This window comes from Corylus avellana, chromosome 4, assembly GCF_965113065.1.
Source record: "Corylus avellana chromosome 4, dhCorAvel1.hap1.2, whole genome shotgun sequence".
NCBI classification, from domain to species: domain Eukaryota; kingdom Viridiplantae; phylum Streptophyta; class Magnoliopsida; order Fagales; family Betulaceae; genus Corylus; species Corylus avellana.
In genome coordinates, this window is record NC_142493.1 from 34866073 (window position 1) to 34889389 (window position 23317).

A 23317-nucleotide genomic window follows, 5' to 3' on the forward strand; every position below is an offset into this window, starting at 1 on the left:
TTACATCCGTTGGTATCATCTTTTGGTACTGATAGTCTAATATCTTTTTAACAAAAAGCGAGTTTGTTTGGAACGAAACCATTGGATATCCCTTTTCTTTCGCTAGATCAACATTTTTAAACATTACAAATGACTCTGACATTAAAATATGGTCGCTTACCAAAGGACCAGTAATATTAAACCAATGTAAATGCCACCCAATTGGCATGCTGCCTATGTTTCTGGCAACAATTCCAACTCCAACTCCAACATGGTTCAATTCGTCATCAAGCTTGAAAGAGGCGTCAAAGTGAAAAAGCATGATCTTATCACCTGCATGTATTTATGCAAGATATGTAATTAGTTTCTAACTAATATAGTAAGTCCATTGATTTGTGGCTTTAAGAAATTTACCTGAGAAACACTTAGATTCTGTTGTGAGGAAGGATTCATCAATAAATCAAATCACATGTAGGAATTTTGAGATACATTGAACATTTTTTATAGTCAATTCTCTACCGTAAAAAGTATATATATATAGTCTCCTATCATATCTTGAGATCTCAGTATCTTGAGATTTTGATATATATTGAGATCTGAGATCTCATACTAATATTTTTTTATAATCGATAAATTTTTGTAATTGAAAATTTCCTAATAAAAAAATATTAATTTTAAGAATCACATTTAAACAGAAGTATTCCCAACAGTTTTAGAGATTAATAAATAAATAAAAACTACTAAAACTTTTAAAAAAACCTAAAACTTAAAAAAAATATATATATATATCCAAATGGTGTCAAATTTATAGTTTTAAAAAAAAATCCTTTTAATAAGAAAAAAATTAAAAAATTTCGATTTTTTGTTAACAAAATTGATAGTTTTTGTTTTTGTTTTGTTTTGTGTTTTCATATCTTGTCAAATGTCAAGCATTCAGGCATAAACGTCTACTTTTATATAAACAAAGATCTCCTAAAGTGCTAATAAGTCATATCAAAATAAAATCAGAAATCTTGTTGCAGGAACCATCTCGATTTTCTTCTGCTACTATTATATACTCTATGCTCTTCTATTCTGTTTCTCTATATTCAAAATGGGGGTCAGTCCTTTATACAAACATGAACCATCTCGATTTTCTTCTGCTACTACACTCTCTGCTTTTCTATTATGTTTCTTTATTCAAAAGGGGTCAGTCAACCCTTACACAAACATCATGTCTACTTTGCTTTTCTATTCTGTTTCTCTATATTCAAAAGGTATCAGTCAACCCTTACACAAACATCATGTCTACTTTTTAAAGAAGTCGGTTATATTCTCAATTAATCTCTTTACCATCTTCAAAATCTTGTGTTTTCCATCATCGAGTGGTACAACAAATTCTTCTGCTTCTTTGATTGCTGAAAATTCATTTCAATTTTTTTTATTGCCTTAACAATAAAAACAAAAACAAAAACAAAAATAAAAATAAAGTAAGCTTACCTTTCAGTTTGTCCCTGTATAGGCTCAGGTCCTCCTTTTGTTGTGCTATTCTTGTAATTACCTTCAAAGCAACAACCACTTTTTCTAAATTGTATCACTCCAAATTCATTCGGAAGCCCGGCAACATTTCAGCCTCATACCTCTCGCCCTCAATCTATCAACCAATGAATGATTTAATTTAAACTTAAATAGATTATGATACTAAGGTTTAGTTCATATAATAATTACCTCCAAAAAAAGAGGTTCTGCCATTATTAAGTCCATAGGGAAAATTTCATCATCTTTGACTACTACCTTTGACTTATATTCTGCTATTATTATGCATCTCTGATGCATACTATTTATATTAAACATAAATGTTTACTATAAATAGAAATGTGTAAGTATAAAACTTAAAATAATAAGGAAGACAAATTTTATTATCAACTTACATTCATTACTGGTACTCGCTCATGGTAAAGCTCTAGCCTATGAGATATGCAATCCAACCTAATGATAAGTATAAAAAATTATCAGTATTCATCAGATTAGTTCATGTTCATGAGCTTTTAAAATACTAAAGTTCATGTTCATAAGATTAGTGAGTGTAATAATACTCACATGTCACCATTGTCAGCTCCGTCTAGAGGTTTAATACTTCCTGCCAATGACAAGGTTGACAAACCTTGTTAAAATTACTAAAAAATGCTAAACATAATCAAATTATATTTAATTAATCTTACCAATAACTTCTTCAATCATAGTGTCTGACTTGCGTCTCTAGAAATTTCTCTCTACATTTCCCGCTTCTAGTTGTTTTACAAGTCCTAAAGGAAATAAAATCAACATTAAAAAAAAAAAAACTTATTAAAAATATTTAAAGAAATATTTCAAATAAAAGATATACCTTCTATCAAATTCTTTAAAAAAAAATTTCTGAATGTTGGTGTGGATTTCTTTATCGATACACGCGTCACGCAAATCGCTTCATTGTATTTTTCCTCTTTGACTTTTAGAGTAGTCCAAAGTGCATCTACTTGTACCAATTTAGTCAAATCAATTGGCATACTATTTTTCTATATCATCGACATTTAAAGCAATTTAACCATTTTAGTATGCACTTCTTGTTGGCCATCCCAAAATTTACTGTACTCAGTAGCCTTGTTTTTGGTAAAGTCGCATTTCAATACTTCATGTGACAATCTTCTTGCCAACAACGCCAAAGAGTCAGCTACAAGGTTCTGAACCCGAGGAAGATGCTCCAGGTCCACAATAACCCCAGGATTAGCCTCAAGTAAATTTGCTGCCACACCTAATGCCTCGTCAATTGAGTTGTTCGAAATGATTTTATTCTTTTTCTTTGTGCTTCTTCTTTTTTGCCCCTTAGCAATTAGATCAACAACATTCTTGTTGTCGGATTGAATAATGATTTTCTTCGCACCTTTTGCAGAGTTGTCAATTACACTTCTAATGGTCAAAGCAATGCTTATAGCTTCTGACATATTGATGTCAAATGGCTTTGGTATCCAGCCCATCCCACAACAGACTACCTGGAAGTGTGAATTTCTAGCAACGAACGCAACTGAGCTCACGCTACAATTTTGAGTTACTGTGGCGTCTGTGGTGTATGTCACGGCGGTCATGTCATCAATGGGTGACCACTTCATCGGACTTATATTTACTCTTTTACCTGATTGTAACATTATGTTAGTGAATAGTAAGCACACATATCGTTTGCCCAATATTGTATCGTTGCATTGTTACTTTCAATAGTGTTCATAGCTATTAAAAGTTTCACACCAGTAGAAACACCAATAGAACCACCTCCGATTGGGAGTGATTGTGGGAGTGGTTTCACAATCACATGGAACATACCCAGGTCATTGATAAACATCTCTTTCCTTCCCATTGGAAAGACGTCATCCCTGAACAACAGATTAGTTTTATCCAAACGACCCTTTGCATTTAGGCCCCTAGCATAGTTAGCTAAAAAGTCGGCTGGCATGTTACTTTGTCGGTGAACAAAATCGTAACTCTAACGTTTAGTATTAATGATATTACGTGCTTGATCCAGGTACATGTTTACATTCGTTGGTATCATCTTTTGGTACTGATAGTCTAGAATCTTTTTAACAGAAAGCGAATCTGTTTGGAAAGAAACCATTGGATATACCTTTTATTTCGTTGGATCAACATTTTTAAACATTGCAAACGCCTCTAACATTAAAATATGGTCACTTACAAAAGGACCAGTAATATTAAACCAATGTTACTACCACCCAATTGGCATCCTGCCTATGTTTCTGGCAACAATTCCAACTCCAACTCCAACACGGTTCAATTCGTCATCAAGCTTGAAAGAGGCATCAGAGTTCATGATGATCTTGTCCATGACAGCTGGTTGCCACCAGTTTTCGTACCGTAAGATCTTAGCACCTGCATGTATTTATGCAAGATATGTAATTAGTTTCTAACTAATATAGTAAGTCCATTGATTTGTGGCTTTAAAAAATTTTCCTGAGAAACTCTTAGATTCTGTTGTGAGGAAGGATTCATCAATAAATCCAATCACATGTAGGAACTTTGAGATACATTGAACATTTTTTATAGTCAATTATCTACCGTAAAAAGTATATATATATATAGTCTCCTATCATATCTCGAGATCTCAGTATCTTGAGATTTGAGATCTCATACTAATATTTTTTTATAATCGATAAATCTTTTTAATTGAAAATTTCCTAATAAAAAGATATTAATTTTAAGAATCTAATTTAAACAGAAGTATTCCCAACAGTTTTATAGATTAATAAATTAATAAAAAATACTAAAACTTCTAAAAAAAATAAAAAAATAAAAACTAAAGAAATTTCGATTTTTTTGTTAACAAAATTGATAGTTTTTGTTTTGTTTTTTTTTTTGTTTGGTTTTTGTTAACAATTTCCATTTAAAAAAATTGTTTTTTTTTTTAAAAAAAAAAAAATTCGTTTAAAAAAATTAAAAATTTTCGTTTAAAAATAAAATTTAAAAAAAAATCTTTCTTTTTAAATTAAAAGTTTCATATTTAAAAAAATTATTATTATTATTATTTTAATTTATATGGGTATTTTTGTCTTATTGAGAAATATATATGAGCATTTTTATCTTTTTGTTGGTCTTGGGGGGACATTGACAATGTTTTGGTAGTTTAGGGAGACATTGTCACAATTGAAAGTTTAGGGAGAACATTATCAATTGGGTGGTAGTTTAAAAAGAGTAAGTGAATTTTACCCTAAAATTAACTAAAACCAAAAGTTCGTTAACGCTATCAAGTCAATCGTTACCTTTAAGGTCTTTCACGTATGATTTTGTACATTAAAAGCATTTTTTAAAACAAAATTATAGAAATATCTCCTTTGAAATGCGTTTTTTCTTTTTCTTTTCAAAATGTAGAAAAAAACACAATATTTTAAAAACTAAACTATGATTTTACATGCCAAATCATGCTTTTATCAAACACTTAATTTTCAAAAAAAAAAATTATAATTTTAAATCACATATTTTAAAATAATTATTTTTGAAATTGTACGTTTTAAAAATATAGAACCAAACAAAGCTAAATCAGGGCAATGCCTACCAAAGGACCAGTAATATTAAACCAATGTAACTGCCACCCAATTGGCATGCTCCCTATGTTTCTGGCAACAATTCCAACTCCAACTCCAACTCCAACACGGTTCAATTTGTCCTCAAGCTTGAGAGATGCGTCAGAGTTCATGATGATCTTGCCCATGACAGCTGGTTGCCACCAGTTTTCGTACCGTAAGATCTTAGCACTTGCATATATTTATGCCAAAATATGTAATTAGTTTATAATTAATATAGTAAGCCCATTGATTTGTGGCTTTAGAAAATTTACCTGAGAAACTCTTAGATTCTAATATGGCAGTTAATTCCTAATATTGATAGAATTAATAAATGTCAGTAATTTCATCTATGCTATTGACTCATTAAAAAATTTTTATAGTCAATTCTCTACCGCAAAAAGTATATATATATATATATATATATTTTACAATCGTCCAATGACAACAATTGACCGCTTGGTAATAACCGCATATAGTCTCCTATCATATTCGAGATCTCAGTATCTTGAGATTTTGAGACATATTGAGATCTCAGATCTCATACTAATATTTTTTTTATAATCGATAAATTTTGTAATTGAAAATTGGGAAATCATATATAAAATTCTTAAGTAAACGCGCTTTTATTAAAAACTCCCTGGATATTTTTTTTTGGGAAATTTAGTCCCTAGGTCACTCGAAACTACTAGAAAAGTCCCTACCGACAATTTTTGTTAACTTCCGTTAGTCCACTTAAAACTCACCGTTTTATCTGATTAAAATATTATTTTTTAATTAATTTAATTTAAAAAAATTAAATCTTAAAAAAATAAATAAATAAATAAAATTTTGAAGTGCCACCCTGGCCACCCCCAACCCCTATGGGGTGGTTCGCCCACCCCTGGGGTGGCTCGTGGCCACCCCTTTCCACCCATGGGTGGCTGCGAGCCACCCCATGGGTGCCCAAACCCCCAATGGGGTGGCCGCAACCCACCCCCTTAGGGGTTTGGGGTGGCCTACAGGCCACCCCTCCACCCATGGGGTGGCCGCGAGCCACCCCAAGCCACCCCATAGGGGTTGGGGGGTGGCGGTGCCACCTCTGGCCACCCTTCAATTTTTTATTTTTTATTTTTTTTAAGATTTAATTTTTAAAATTAAATTAATAAAAAAAATAATATTTTAATCAGATAAAACAGTGAGTTTTGAGTAGACTAACGGAAGTTAACAAAAATTGACGGTAAGAAGTTTTCTAGTAGTTTCGAGTGACCCAGTGACTAAATTTCCAAAAAAAAATACCCAGAGAGTTTTTAATAAAAGCGCGTTTACCTAAGGATTTTATATATGATTTCCCTTGAAAAATTTCATAATAAAAAGATATTAATTTTAAGAATCACATTTAAATAAAAGTATTCCCAACAGTTTTAGAGATTAATAAGTAAATACTGATCAAATATATTTTTGTAAGAAACTTATTTTTAAAGCCAATAATTGTTACCTTTTGTGTACCACTCCAAGTGCCGCCCGAATAAACAAGAGTAAGGAATTAAAGCCCTTGTGATTAAAATCTAAGTACAACAAACAAAATACTCTAGTTTAGTGCAAACCAAAATCCTATTTTACTTTAGGGAAAATTACATTTTACCTCCTAAAGTTTGGGATGATTTGCAATTCGACCTCAAAAGTTTCAATTTTGGCAATCCACCCCCAAAGTTCCAAAATTTTGCAATTCGACCAATATTATCTCAAAATTCCCATACTGCCCATACTTTTTATTTGTTATTTTTATCTAAAAAATAAAAAATAAAAATTGGGGGTGCAAAAATGGCTAGATGGCCAAAGGGGTGGCTACGGCCACCCTGAATTTTTTTTTTTTTTTTTTTTTTTTTTTTTTTTTTATGAAAAAAAGAAAGAAAGATGGGCAATATGAGAAGTTTTGGATACAATTTGTCAAATTGCAAAAAATTGAAACCTTGGGGTGAGTTGCCAAAATTGAAACTTTAGAGGTCGAATTGCAAATCGTCCCAAACTTTGGGAGGTAAAATATAATTTTCCCTTTACTTTATATATATATATATATATATATATATATATATATGATGTCAAGCCCTAATGCCCTATTACCTTAGGGTAGAGGGATATCTTGATTTGATTACGGGGCTCGATTTAGTTGTCTTGAATTTTTATTTATTTTACCAAGAATTGGTGGATGATTCCAATAACGGGTAAGAATTCTTTCTTCTACCGATGTTAAAATAGTTCTACACTTCTTCAAAATTAGTTTTCAAAACAATTTCAAAAAATAAAATAAAATGTTGCCAAAGAATAATCTATGTAGAGAAGTATTCCCAACAGAAACCAAAAAGTTGGCATTGTGACGTTGCAAAATTAAAAAACAACAAACCACCTAAAATAAACACAAGTATCCCAACAATTTCATGAAACCAAAAAGAAAGTTGGCATTGAGAGGTTGCAAAATTAAAAAGCAACAAACCACCTAAAATAATTACAAGTATCCTAACAGTTTCAGGAAACCAAAAAAATTGGCATTGAGAGAATGCAAAATTGAAAAGCAAACAGACCACAAAAAATAAACACAAGTATTCTTAACAGATTGAGTACACCAAAAAGTTAGCATTGAGAGAAGTTTGCAAAGTTAAAAAGCAACAAACTGCCTTCTCTGTACTATATCCCTCCCCTTCTCCTATATCTGTTGATAGAGCTCACCTTCAACCTGCATAATTCCCATAATCAACGTTCTGTTTACAAACTTTAAATTTCAAAAAATGTATTATAAATAAATGAAAACAACAATCAAGGAGCATAAACTACCTGACAAACAAAATTTGCTTGTTCATACTCAAGTGGCCCCAAATGCATATACTCTGCAGTTAGACCAATTTTGTCTTTTGGCCGAAGAATACATTTAGTATTGATATGACACTCAATTGTAGATTTCAAATAGAAAAAATTAACTCACATTAAATCTTAAGAGTTGCAGTACTTACTTTGCAAGTGTCATTACTAAGACTTTACTAAATGTAAACTGAGAAAAAGCTTTCATGGGTGTCACCATTAATTCTGACGCCTCCCTCAAGTCTTATGTCGACTTGAGCGGAGTTGGAGTTATTGTCAGAGACACAAATTTCATGCCAATTGGGTACAATTGCATTAAAGAGCAAGGCATGGAAGGAAGATTAACCAAAACTTGTATTGTCTGATTAATTTTTGTTAATCAAATGACACAAATGCATGATTTTTTTTTTTCTCCTGCATGTATTATTCTATTATCGAGACGGTTATTTGTCAGTTATGCTTACTATGGATAGCCTTAATCATGAAATTGCTGAGCAGCAATGGAAGAGAATGGTAGATGCCTTCTTTAAGGCAAGGGAAATTATGAAATAAAATTTCAGTCTTTCTTTAAGACAGGCAAAGGCATGTCTCTCATATCCTAATTCGCAAATCAATTAGGCCCATAACATCATACGCCACCGTTTCTTGGCCCATCCTAAATCTCGCACCAATTGCATATTTCTTGCCATGAGGAGGGGTGAGAAGTAACTTGATCTGCCTTCCAGCCTGGAAAATTTATTTTGTGAGATTTTTATTTTTAAAATTTATTTTTTAGATTTTAATAAAAAAAATATTCTTTTAAAGCGATTTTACAAAATTGCTGATATGGCACCAACTGCACGTTTGGAAATTGAACAGGAAAGAAACGGATTCCCATTTTGCAAATATTCAGTAAAAAAAAAAAAAAAAGAAGAAGAAATTAAAATAACAAAATGTTGCCATGTGCTTCCCGAATATTCAATTAGGCCCATAACATCATACGCCACCGTTTCTTGGCCCATCCTCAATCTCGCACCAATTGAGTCATATTTCTTGCCATGAGGAGGGGTGTGAAGTAACTTGATCTGCGTTCCAGTCTAGAAAAATTATTTTGTGAGATTTTTATTTTTAAAATTTATTTTTTAGATTTTAATAAAAAAAATATTCTTTTAAAGCGATTTTACAAAATTGCTGATATGGCACCAACTGCACGTTTGGAAATTGAACAGGAAAGAAACGGATTCCAATTTTGCAAATATTCAAGTAGCTAAAAAAGAAAAAAGAAAAAAAGAAATTAAAATAACAAAATGTTGCCATGTGCTTCCCGAATGTTCTGGAAGATCATTTGTAGAATTCTTATATAATAGGTGCATCATAATTGCATGTTGAACAAAAAGATCTCCGAGTATATTCATTTTGAAAATAATGGTACAAAGAGAAAATATACGCTTTTGACTTTGAAGTTTGGATGGATAGAAAAGACACACAAATCCTAAGAGACCTACTGCCTGGCTAATTGAATTTACCTTTTTATTATTAATATATAACTAAAATTATTAGAAGCTGTAGGAGTCAATTAATAATCTTAAAAAGTCTTTTGGCTTGTTTTAGGAATGGGGTTAATGCAAAATTCAGTGAATTTTGCCTTTTTTTTTTTTTTTTTTTTTTTTTTAGAGTTTTGGTTGCCCTTTCCACATAAGTATAACATGCTAGAATTTAACCCGCTCAAAAAAAAAAAAAAAAAAAAGCCTAGAAATTACCCATTAGAGTATGATTCCAACCCTAGTGATGATCTAGAAAGTTGTATGTAGAAATCGGTGTTACCGCTTTATGCTTGTTTTCTTTTATCAGAAAGATGTGAAAACAATTAGATTTATTGATAAATAATGAAGTTTTTCCGATTTTGGTTTTATTTTGTAATAAATGAAGATATTTACTATTTATAGAAGTTATAAAATTAACTAAAACCAAAAGCAGTGGGTGGTGTAGTTCGTTAACGTATTGTAGAAATATCTATGATTTTGTACATTAAAAGCATTTTTTAAAACAAAATTGTAGAAATATCTACTTTGAAAATGCGTTTTTTCTTTGTCTTTTCAAAATGTAGAAAAAAAAAATTGTATTTTTAAATCGGATGCAAGAAGGTTGAAAACACAATATTTTAAAAACTAAACTATGATTTTATATGCCAAATCATGCTTTTATCAAATACTTAATTTTAAAAAGAAAATTATAATTTTAAATCACATATTTTGAAATTGCACGTTTTTTAAAATATAAAACCACAAAGCTAAATCAGGGCAATGCCTACTCTCTTTGTTTTACTTCTTCTTCTTCTCTTTTTTTTTTTTTTTTTTTTTTTTTTTTTTTTTTAATAAAAAAATTAATGTCCATAAAATTTATCTTTATATATAAAGCGGGTGTAAACTTAAAATAAACTAGTGTCAAGTTCTATGCAACCTGCGTTTGACTCAAACTCTTATTTTGCCCTATATGGTTCTTCGAGGGTATATCTAATTAAATAATTATGGTTAATAAAAAGTTTATATCTAAAATAATATTTTAATGACTCACTACTTACTAGCAATATTGGATCACACTACTATCTTCGGGTTTCATGCATGCTTTCTCAGATTCGTTATTTGAATTATTTTTATTAAAGTTTGAAGTAATTTTTTTAGTCCGGTCCGACACAATTTGATCAAAATATATCAAGGCTGGATGAACACATGCGATGTCATGTGAGCTTCGATTAATTAATTATTAATGTGAGAGCATGACTTCATGTATCATGCCGGCCCCATATACACAGTCCATACATACATAAACTATACTATATATATTGAGAGAGAAAGAGAGAGAGAGAGAGAGAGCAAATAACGGCCATTATAATTTTTCTCTGGAATAGTAGGTAGCACGATTAAATTAGATCAAATATTATAAGGTGACAGCAGTGCAAGAGTGATGCAAAGCTCCACGCTTGAAAGGTCAACTTTATAATGTGATGTTTATGTGTGCTTTTATTGTTACGGACAAAGAAGATTAATAATTATTTAATAATTAACGTAATAAGATTACATGAATTATTTTTTTTATTTTTTTAATTTAGCTGCATAAAGCTTTGGAAGGGAATGGGATTGAGAAATTATTTTTGGCGTAGTAAAAACGTCAAATGTTTTCCAATCACCGCTACTCACTTCCCAAGTTTTTAACCAGTGGTCACGCCCACATGAGCTCGTAGGGATCATCAAGCCACAGTTTCTCCGGCCCCCGCCCATTGGTCCACAGCCGAAGTTTTCCGCTTTGACTTTCCCAATTCCCACCCTCTACCAATCCAATTCAAAATTTGCCACGCAAACTTGCGGATCACCAGCTAATGGTCCGAATATTCCAAATCTAGAACAGATTTGATTCCCACGCTCATACAAGGCAAGTGCGACCAACTTGCTCCCAAAGCAACGAATCGTGAGCCCCGATTCACGAATCTGCGCGTGACCTACCATTTTTAAATCAGCGGCTCATTCAGGAATTAAAAGCAACTTTCTTTTTGCCCAAGGAAAAACGAAATAAACCACTCACGTGACACGTGACAAGCCCAACTAACTCGTTTGACGTTTCAGAGCCTTTCCCTTTAAATAGTAAATACAACCGCCCGTTTCACAGTCAATCTGCATTCAATCTGTGTCTCTCTTACGTTCTCAGTTCCAATCTAAACTCTCATTCCGGCGCTATCTCCTCCGATCATCATCATGGGTAATCTTTGTTTTATTTTTCTTCATTTCGATGCAATTCATTTCTCTCTCTTTTTTTGATCTTGTTGTTTGTTTGTTTGTTTTGACAGCCTCACACAAGAAGATCAAGATCGGAATCAACGGTAATTTTATCCGATTCAAACTTTAATGTTTTTTTGTTTGTTAATGCTTTTTTTTGGATCATTTTCCGATACTTCTGTTTGAATATGTAGGGTTCGGAAGGATTGGTCGTTTGGTTGCCAGGGTTATTCTTCAGAGAAACGATGTTGAGCTCGTCGCTGTTAACGATCCCTTCATCACCACTGACTACATGGTAAAAAAAAATTACCGTTCGTATTGTTTGTGAAAATTTGGATCTGTGAAAATTTGGGTCAAATAATGAGTGCTTATTCGGTAATAATTGTGGTACAGACATATATGTTCAAATACGACACCGTTCACGGGCACTGGAAGCACACTGACGTGAAGGTCAAGGACTCCAAAACCCTTCTCTTCGGCGAGAAGCCCGTCTCAGTTTTCGGCTTCAGGTGAGGGTGTGAGAAATGGGGGTTTGGGTGTGAGAAATGGGGGCTGAGAATCAAAACGGTGACGTTTTTTGTGGGGTGATTGCAGGAACCCAGAAGAGATCCCATGGGCCCAGGCTGGAGCCGATTACGTCGTCGAGTCTACTGGGGTTTTCACCGACAAAGAAAAGGCCGCTGCCCACCTGAAGGTTTGCTTCTTTTCGTTTTCGTTGTTATCGATTCTTGCTTTTGAGTATTATTCAATTGTTTATGCTTTATCATGAGTACGATTCAATTGTTTTTATGTATAGAATGCGAATCGGGGTTTGATCCGATTGCTTTTTTGTCGTGGAGTTTGCTGACTTTGATTGTTTTGGTGATCAGGGTGGTGCTAAGAAGGTGATCATTTCTGCCCCCAGCAAAGATGCACCCATGTTTGTTGTGGGTGTGAACGAAAAGGAGTACAAGCCCGAGCTTGACATTGTTTCCAATGCTAGCTGCACTACCAACTGCCTTGCTCCTCTTGCTAAGGTTTGTTTGGAAATCAATTTATATGGTTATGACCACAACTCTTGGTTGAATGTTTTGTGTGATTGTTGTGATTAATTTTTTGTATGAAATTTCTTCACAGGTTATTAATGACAGGTTTGGAATTGTTGAGGGTCTCATGACCACCGTCCACTCCATCACCGGTTAGTTGTTGGCCATCTAATTATCGTTGTTTTGATCTCTCTTATTTTTTGTGATATGGGTTTGATTTGTAGTAGTGATCTTCGGTTGCTATGTTTTGTGATTCAGCCACACAGAAGACTGTTGATGGCCCCTCAAGCAAGGACTGGAGGGGTGGAAGAGCTGCTTCCTTCAACATTATTCCCAGCAGCACCGGAGCTGCAAAGGTAGTTAATTACTTCTTATTTACAATCTTGCTTGCTGTTTAATGTGTTGTCCCTAAGTGTCTACTGTAATTTGTATAGCACAAGTATTGCATCATGATTTTATAGTTTTACTCGAATTAGCAGCATGTCTAATTGCTGCCTATTTTTGTGTTCAAATAGGCTGTTGGAAAAGTTCTTCCGTCACTTAATGGCAAATTGACTGGAATGTCTTTCCGTGTACCCACTGTGGATGTTTCAGTTGTTGACCTCACTGTCAGGCTTGAGAAGAAGGCAACCTATCAGGAGATAAAAGATGCTATTAAGTGAGTGTTGGAGTATTGTTCTTAGCATACTTCGTGAAGCAATATTCTACTATATAACTTTTTTGATTTGTCAATCCTCAGGGAGGAGTCTGAGGGCAAGCTCAAGGGCATTTTGGGTTACACCGAGGATGATGTGGTGTCTACCGACTTTATTGGTGACAGCAGGTATATTATTGTTTTTAATATAATATCTTAAAGCTGGTTTGCTTAGCTTATGTTTTGCTAGTATCCTTGTTGATATGCTATAATCGAAATTTTAATAATTTTGTCATATGGTTTGTATATTTACTTGAAAATGAAGCCATAATTGTACACATAACCATGTTACACTTTTGGTTTGTAGAGCCAGTAAATCCGATTCTACATTGGAGTCCCTTTATTTTCTAAATAAGTTTTAAATTTTTTTTAACTGAATTCAAAAGTTTTACATATGGTTTTGTTATGTATTTGTTTGTCTTCTTGGAAAGCATTGACAAAATTTATGTATTCAGCAATTATTTGGCATCCATATGTGTATGTTGTCAATGGCTTGGCTTAGATTAGTTAGTTAGATCTTCATAAGTTGAAATAACTCATAAAACGGTCATTTCATTCTAAGCATGTTCTCGCATACATTATTCAGGTCTAGCATTTTTGACGCTAAGGCTGGAATTGCATTGAATGAGGGCTTTGTGAAACTTGTCTCTTGGTATGACAATGAGTGGGGCTACAGGTAATCTTATGCTTTCCCCTGTATTTTACATGCTAGTGTTTGAAATCTATAAATGCATCTTTGTCCTGTTGACTTGGTTTATAGATCCCTTCATTTCTAACACCCTTTCTCTTGTGCTTTTTTCCTACAGTACTCGTGTGGTTGACTTGATTGCCCACATCGCATCTGTATGTTGAAGCTAAACGGAATATCCAAGGCTGCTTTTGATGTGTTTTTTGGGTCTACGGTTTAGTTATATGGCTGCACTCCATTAGGAGTTTGGAATAAACTTGAGTCTTATTGGTATCTTTCTGTTTAACTGCTCTGATCTAGGTGGCTTTTGGTCCCCGTTTGATATTTTGTTTGGGAGTTGTAGGGAATTTCCTTTCTTTTTTGTTAAAAGTAAATGCATATTGGAACTTTATTTCTTGAGATTTTGAAACGAAGCATAAGAACATATTGAATGTGGAATTCAAGCAAGCTTGATTGAGGCTCTAGCTGCTAACCCATATTTCATTCAATTAGGTTACACGGCCTTGCTCTCATGAACCGTGGGTTAAGTGTCTGGCTCCATTTCTCAATGCCTTCTGGGTTGGTTAAGGACGGAAATGATTGTGTTGTTGAAGTTTTATTTATTTATTGAAATCGGAAAACAAAAGAAAATGGTTTTTCAAAGACAGCCCCATAAGCAGAAAACACCACCAAGAAAGAGTCCTAACGAAGTAGAACCTGAAGCTTTAGAAAAAGAACACAAAAAAAGAAGCAGAAATGACTATTTTCACCTAGGAAAACAGCAATCAACTACAATAACAAGGTGGAATTAGAATTAGAATTCTCTCCTATTCAGTATATTTAAGTAGAATTTTTGTCTTCTCAAACAGTGAAATGACAAAATATTCTTTAATTATAACTAATTGAATATTTGAATGAACTGAAGAGGATCATAACTGGGCGAGGAAGGAAATATATAGAATTATTAAATGGAAACGGCCAAGATTTTGTTCGATCTAATTGACGTTATGAATTATTAAATGGAGTGATAGATGTTGGTATGGCAAAATCTTCATCATTTAATTTGAAAATAACAATTGAGATGGGAAGAAATTTACTCGATATAATTTCATTCAAAATCAAAAAGAATTGCTCCTTTCATTTTATTGAGAGTGTTTCCCCCTGAACATGACTTTATTGCAATTTCAACTTAGTTTATCACAATTTACAGTGTTGTACTGCCGTTTATGGCTTACAAAATTAGATAAACGATATTTGAGTGTATCGGAGCTTTGAGTAGTTTTTCTTTTTACTACTTTTTGTACTACATCTTTTTATAGTGAATTTCATCTGGTTGTCTTGACATGTGAATGTAGAGTTGTTAAACCAAACTACGTTAAATCTTAACGTTAGGGTTATTTTTATTCTTTTTTTTTTTTTTAATTTCTTTTTTTGCTTTTTTTGAGGATCCTAAATTTTATTTTCTCACAACAAATTGTCTCTTATTTCCCTCTGTTTGTGCACGAATATATGCCACGTCCTAATGGAAATCTAAGCGCCAAAGATAGTCTTATGCTTTGAGCAAAAACTAACAGAGCCTCGTAATCCCATGAAATGCGTATGTGATTGAGTCATTGACATGTAGAAATTCCTTTTTATTTGAATGAATTCCAATCTAGATAGAATGAAATTATACATATTTCAAATTTAAAGAGTAAAAACATAAAACTTTAACAATCTCTTAATCGAACGTTTACGAGCCGCACCGTGCTCTATCTATTTATACCATGATTTAGTTTGATTTCTATTATTTTAATTATTTTTCTCTAATTTCTACTTTGCTTTCATATTATTTTTCTTAAGCAAAGGTGCTACACAAATCGGCGTCAAAGACTAAGAACAACTTTAAGTACACCAAATTCTTCAAAAAATCCGTAAAATAAAATTCTGCACATCCTTTACCGATGAAAAATCACCAATTACAAGGATAAAAAGTCACTCAAAACTTTTCATCGAGGGAGAGAAATCCCTTTGGCCAAAAATCATGTGTATATACTAGTGAAAGAAAAAAATTAACGAGTAATTACAATTTTTTTTTTTTTTTTTTTTGATTTGGCACCGGGTATTAGGAGCTTCGCTCCGACTAATCCCGGGGGTGCACAAGTATCAATCTTGGGCAACCGTCGGTAGGATGGCGGATTTCTCAAAAAACTTCTTACCTTGGGGCTTGGCTCCAAGTTCACCTCCTTCAATATTGTCATGTATTTTCTTTTTTTTTTGGCGTTTATGAATTGGAATAATGGAATAGAATGAAAAGGGTTGAATGGGCTGAGAATAATGAATTGTATTGAATGTAAATGGGCATTTCGAGATGCTCGGGTCTCTTATTACAAACAGTGTATCCTGGATCCAACGGTTGAGGATAAACACTGTATGTCAGGACTTTTCCCTTCCATGGGATTGCACAAGGTTCAAAAGCCATCAATGCAAATACATGGAAAAATCTTTTTCTACGATCCTCCCCTACCAAAACCCCATAAAGTATAGACTGAAATTCTATTTTCAAATTTCCCTAGCTTAAAGAAGGCATCTACCATTCTCTTCCATTGCGGCTCAGTAATTTTATGATTATGTAGGACAAACAATAATCATATGAATCACAACGCAAAATTATGGGAAACGAGAGAAGAAAGAAGCTAAAAGAGGAGACAATGAAGATAAAGAAGTTATAACCAGTCCAAGTGGTTATACCTATTTGCACTAAGCTCACTAAGGTATAAAAAATGGCTTAAGGCTATCCATAGTAAGCATAAGTGACAAATAACTTCATGTTCTAAATTGTCTCAGCACTTATAATAAAATAACACATGCCATCTTTGTAAAAGAATATAAAAAGCAGAAGAAAAAAGAAAAAAAATCACGCACTGGTGTCACTTGATTGACAAAAATTAATCACACACCGCAAGTTTTGGGTAGTCTTCCTTCCATATCTTGCTCTTCTTCGGCTCATCCTCAACCGTTGGATCTAAGATCCCATCACTCTCCAAGAAAATTCTAAAATGTGCCTCTGATGACAATACTACTTCTAAGATCCCATTCCCAACAACGCTCACCGCCAGATCATTGTAACACAAATCCCAGCGCACAATCTTTGGCAACACATATCCATTCCTTTCATACTTTTCACGTATTGTCCTATAACTCTTCTCCCAATCGTCAAAATACTCAGAACGATTACGACCTCTTATAACACAACTATCAAAGATGAAAACCCTTTCAATCATATTCTCCTTACTCAATTTCAAATCTTTTGCAGTTTCCAAAATTTTATCCAAGAATTGTACGAGCTTCGGGTATTCACACTTTTTTGAGGGTTGTGAGGATTCATAGAAAGGCATAAATCTCAAAAAATGTATCCTTGATCCAAGATCATCTCCTTTAATGTCCACAAACTCAGGATTAACAGTGTATGTCAAGACCTTTCCCCGCCACGGGCTTCCACAGAGTTCAGATGTCATAAGTTGAAACGCGAGGCAAAATCTTTCATTACAAAAATAACTTGCACGATATACATAATTATCATCAACGATTGTAATGCAGTTTACAAACTTCTTTTTGCTAGAGTAGTTATCTATCATTCTTTTCCATTGTAGCCCAGCAACTTCATGACCGCCATCATAATCAGAGAGACATAATTTAGAATCAAAAAAATGATCAAAGAGGCTTACTATCTCATAAGGAAGCAATTCTTTGGCAGTGGTTTTTGGCATTTTAGGGCCTTCAACACTTTGAAGGTGCAACACATTTTGGAAGTGCTGCAAAAACCTATTGCGATCGTGTTTATAGAATAGTCTCCTGTAAATTTTCATGGCATGAGGTGTGACTCGATCATATTGAATAAGGTTCCATTGATTGCTGCTCGTGTAAATTTCTACCAACCCCAAGGCTCTGCGAAGTGGAACCAAAACCTCTTTCCGTAATCGATCTCGAACTCTATAAGCATAGTGAGCCTCATCAATCCCGCCATATTCAGGACAAGAATCATACGGAAAAAGCCTTCGAGCAACACTCTCACAAAATAAAGTTGAACGATCGTAAGAAGAGTCAAGAGAAGGGCACCACTTCGAAGCCAAACTGATTTTTGCTAGTTGCCCGGAAATCAAATACTCAAGATCGGCCTTAAGTAGCTCAACAAAAAGTCTAGAAATCTGAATGTGTAATAAACGGTATTTTGGATCGTAGTTGTACCTCTCAATAGCCTTTTTTGCAATCATAATTTTGTCCTCCTTTCTCACATGTGTCACATTCCTTTCCAGCATTACTTCATTCTTCACTCCATTTCCCCTCAACCGCTCTCGTCGCTCTATCATAGCTCTATTCCTCTCCATAATTTGGTTGTGCCGAACTTGCGAGCCATTGACAATCCGGTAGAGAATTTCGAGCAAGTCTTTCAAACACCCACATTCAGCAAATGCCTTCAAATTGTATGCTAATGTTAACGAATGGTGCCGGTGGAGCCATATAGCTGCTATATAGAAATTCTCTCTGCATCGTTTTCTATAATGACTAGTTCTCCTCAATAGGCAAATGTGTTTGAGGGTGGTTTGTGGACAGTGATGCCAAGACAACTCCAAATAGTATTGCAGAACATCAGGTGATGATTTTCTATCTGTAAACCTTTCATAAAATTCCTGACACGGATCTTCTGGTATATTATATATGTACGCGTTTCTCGATTTCCTCCTTCTACTGATGAGTTTATCACGGATAGGGTCTTTGGTATCATCTAGATATGAATTCACAATAAATGGGGAACGAGTGATTTCTAGAGGCCCAACTAGCCGAAATGGAGTAAGACCTAATTCTTCCAAGCTTGGACAATTAACACCCCACCCTAGTGATGGCTTACTAGAAATATATCTCAAAGCAGTCCACAAGGCTGTAGTAGCTCTGGTTCTTTTAATGGACAAGCGAAAGAGTTGAAAACCAAAGTGACTCATATTACTACATGACAGAAAACCGATGTAAGTTTGAAAGAAAAATTTGAATATATAAAGGAAAATGCTAGTCTATAAAACGCACCTCTGTCTGAAACTGTTATAGACAATTCCAGCACCGGCAACTTCCGAAAGAATAGCTTTAGAGAAAAAGGGGAGATCCAAATTGTCAGGTGGAATTCAATGCAGACTTGATTATCGAGTTTTAAGGTTACAACAAAGATTCACCTGCACCAAAAGGTACCGGATATCAAGGGTTATAAACAAAAGCCGACGGCAAGATCGGTATTCAAAATCACTTGAATAGCCTCGCAAACAACACAACTATAAGAGTTTGCATTGGCCACACATTCTTTGAGACAGAAATAGATAAGACAGAGACAGAGGAACAGTTCACATCAATAATAGCCTTTGTTTAAACAGCGACATCGAAGAAAATAACAAAGTTAAATCTCTTCCCATGATAAACATCCTCATCTGTCTAATATGGGAGAAATTATTATGATCACATGAACGCTCAAACCAAGAGATTCTCAACCATATATGTCAATTAGCTACCCATATAAACATTAGGGAGACAAAGAGAACCTTCCTAGCACAGGTTATGTAAATGGGTTGAGAGTAACACGTGTTGCAACTACAAAATCAAAAACCATCAAAGCAATTGTAATGGGGTATATAATATGGTGGGCTTATCATTTTCAATATAATCTTGTTTACCATTTTCACTCAATTCTTTCTTTGGAGATTGACTATCCCCAATCAGTCACCCATATCAACAATGTCATTCATACATTTCTACGAACACAAATTAACCATCAAAATACTATCCGAAAATTACAAAGAACTAGAAAAACCCATTACAACAATATATGGACTTAAATCAAAACCTCAATCAGAACTAAAGGAAGATACAATATAGCTGGTAGCCACTTTCAAATTTTTACTTTTTATAACAAAAAATCTTTCTTGTTGCGGTCAGCAAAGCAATTACCAGCCAAAGTTGCAACTTTTAACATATCTAGAAACAGCAGCAAACTGATGTTTCAAATAAATTCAAAACTAATGAATAATAAAGTAACGACAATACAAGTTGTATGAAGAGGAAGAAGATTCGAATACCTAATTATTGTGAGTCCTTAAACATCCGTTTCTGATGAAATTGCGTACACCACAACGCGCCGCCATCTGTCTGTCGTTGTCGTGGGATGATGTCAATTGCCAAGAGTGGAGGAGGAAGAAGATAAAATGAGCAATGGGCTTGGATGCAAATTTCAGAGTGTCCAATGGGCTTTTCTTTTTTCTATTCGAAGTGGGGAGAGGGGGAAAAGAGGTTGGTCTTTACCCTTTCTTGAGCATATATGCATGTTTGATCCGTGAATGGATATTGAGTAATTTTTTTTTTTAGTAAATTCTTTTAGGAGTCTCGTACAATTATAATAATGTGGCAATAAAAATATTTGAATAAAAAAATGTTTATATACAAATAAAAAATTAAATGCAGATCAAAAAGGCTGATTTTCCAAGCAAGAGTCTACTAAAGAGACATTGTGATTATGTTTAAAAGTTTAGAAAGTACTTTTATTATTTAAAAATTTGTGCCAAACAAAAAGTTAGTATATTTGGTAAAAAAATTGTAAAGGACTTAATCAACTTTTAACTTTTGAAAAAAGTTTAAAAATGTAGTTTTTTCTAAAAAGTTCTTTTTTACTTTAATTTTTTTTTTTTTTTTTCCATTGCAATTTTAAACATGCTTTTTTAGTTTAAAATTGCATTAAAAAATATTTGTAGGTTTGTGTCTGTTACACCATATTTTACCCTAAAGTCACTGGGCCGGATATCCAACAATTTGGCCAGAAGCCCATTTTCCTAGCGCCTTCATATGGACTTGCTAAGAAGTAACCGGGTTTCGGTAGCTTGAAACGACATCACTTGGCCAAACCCACACTCAGGGGCGAAGGGTGGGGGGGGTCGAGAGGGGGTATATGCCTCCTCTCAACCCCCTGAAATTTCCCTCACCCCACACTAAATATTTTTTGGATATCTTGGATGCCCACCCTCAGGGAATGGACATTACCAGTGGTGGCAAGTGGCAAATAATTCTCAAACCCTCATACTTTCAGTTTCACTATTTCATACTGATTCCGAGATTTAGAAATTAGGTTAGCTATGAAGAAGATGATATACAGTTACAATTACAAACGTCACCGTTTGAACATTTAGTCTTTATTATATTTGACAAAAACGTTTCGTTTCAACTAAAAAGCCCTTGTGTTGTGTTTTTTCTAATGATAAAACGCTTCGTTTTTCGTGCCTGACAGTTGTATTGCGAGAAGACGTGTAGTGCCCAACTCAAGAGTTCAAAAAATGTGAAAAGTGACTCTTGAAAATATATATATATATATATATATATATATATATATATATATATATATATATATATATATATATATATGACTGAAATATTAGCATATTATATATAAATAAAAAAGTGAACCTAAATTGTGTTGGTAGTTGCGAATAGGGGTGGGCAAAAACCCGCCCAACCCGCCCAACCCCGCCCCGATCCGCCCCGCCCCGCCGGATTTAAGTTTTTTTTTGGCATACACGGGTTGGGAAACATCAGACCCGTGCGGGTCGGGTCGGCTCGCGGGTATAGGATTTTTTAAGAGGCGGGTACCCGACCCGCCCCGACCCGCCCCGCCCATATATGTTTAAAACCCTAAATTCCTAATATGATATCCTCTATTCCTCTTCCCCCTTCCAGACTTCCTCTAATCCTCCATTCTTGATGGGTTTTAGTCCAAATGTAGTTTTTAAAAAAGTTACAAAAAACCAGTTTTTTAAAAAAAAATGGGTTAAATACTAAATTAGTCCCTAGGGTTTCACAACTTTATTTTTTCCCCCCTGGGTTTTCATTTTTATCACAGGAGGTCCCTGTGGTTTTGATAAGTGACCAAATTAGTCCATCCGTTAGTTGACCGTTAGTTGACCGTTAAACTGGACACGTGGACCAATCAGACGTCGACACGTGGCACATATATTAATTTTTTTTTTAATTTTTTTTTAATTAAAAAAAATGTTTTTTTTTTAAAAAAAAATTAAAAAAAATATATTAAAAAAAAAAAAAAAAAAAAAAAGAAAAATCGTAAAAAACTGGGGGTGGCCGAGCCACCCCCTTGGCAATTTGGGGGTGGCTCGGCCACCCCCTTTGGCCATGGGGGTGGCCAGGCCACCCCCATCTGGCCGGATGGGGGTGGCCGAGCCACCCCCTGGGCACCAGGGGGTGGCCGAGCCACCCCCTTGGGCCCCAAGGGGGTGGTTTCGGCCACCCCCTTGGGGCCCAAGGGGGTGGCTCGGCCACCCCCTTGGTGCCCAGGGGGTGGCTCGGCCACCCCCATCCGGCCAGATGGGGGTGGCCTGGCCACCCCCATGGCCAAAGGGGGTGGCCGAGCCACCCCCAAATTGCCAAGGGGGTGGCTCGGCCACCCCCAGTTTTTTCCGATTTTTTTTTTTTTTTTTTTTTTTTTTTAATATATTTTTTTTAATTTTTTTTTTTTTAAAAAAACATTTTTTTTAATTAAAAAAAATTAAAAAAAAATTAATATATGTGCCACGTGTCGACGTCTGATTGGTCCACGTGTCCAGTTTAACGGTCAACTAACGGTCAACTAACGGATGGACTAATTTGGTCACTTATCAAAACCACAGGGACCTCCTGTGATAAAAATGAAAACCCAGGGGGGAAAAAATAAAGTTGTGAAACCCTAGGGACTAATTTAGTATTTAACCCAAAAAAAATTACAAAAAACCAGTTTTTTTAAAAAAAATTACAAAAAAACCAGGACTTAAATTGAAATTGATAGCCATTAAAAATACCTGACCCGCCCCGAGCAACCCGCCCCGAGCAACCCGCCCCGTTCTACCCGAAACCCGGCGGTTTTAGTGCATATAACCCGGGTAACGAGTAAGGGTTTATCAAACCCGATGGGCACGGGTCGGGTGGAAAAAAACTCCAAACCCGCCCCGAACCGACCCGTGCCCAGCCCTAGTTGCGAATTCCATTTGAATTATTTGTATAACCTTTTTTTTTTTCATACAATTCTCTTCTTTTGCTTTATTCCTATTCAATTATTTATTTGTGACATTGTTATTGATTTAGTTGCATCATTTATGACTGAAATATTAGCATATTATATATAAATAAAAAAGTGAATCTAAATTGTGTTGGTAGTTGCGAATTCCATTTGAATTATTTGTATAACCTTTTTTTTTTTTTTTCATACAATTCTCTTCTTTTGCTTTATTCCT

At 34.4% G+C, this 23317-nt stretch overlaps 2 protein-coding genes across 2 annotated transcripts; one reads left to right on the forward strand and one right to left on the reverse strand.

Moving 5' to 3' along the window:
* The first annotated feature begins 11516 nt into the window (after window positions 1–11516).
* Window positions 11517–14450, forward strand: LOC132177396 (glyceraldehyde-3-phosphate dehydrogenase GAPC1, cytosolic). The gene is made up of 12 exons (XM_059589687.2): window positions 11517–11627; window positions 11716–11748; window positions 11839–11939; window positions 12038–12153; window positions 12239–12338; window positions 12514–12660; window positions 12761–12821; window positions 12928–13025; window positions 13185–13327; window positions 13409–13492; window positions 13950–14039; window positions 14170–14450. The coding sequence occupies exons 1-12, from the start codon at window positions 11624–11626 to the stop codon at window positions 14213–14215; spliced, it is 1023 nt and encodes a 340-aa protein (XP_059445670.2). The 5' UTR covers window positions 11517–11623; the 3' UTR covers window positions 14216–14450.
* A 1697-nt stretch (window positions 14451–16147) lies between these two features.
* On the reverse strand, window positions 16148–19186 carry LOC132179576 (uncharacterized; the record flags this gene model as incomplete). Its single annotated transcript, XM_059592317.2, has 2 exons — window positions 16148–18965; window positions 19092–19186. Coding segments are annotated over 2 exons (2103 nt in total), but the record flags the coding sequence as incomplete, so codon positions are not given.
* Between the last annotated feature and the right edge of the window lie 4131 nt (window positions 19187–23317).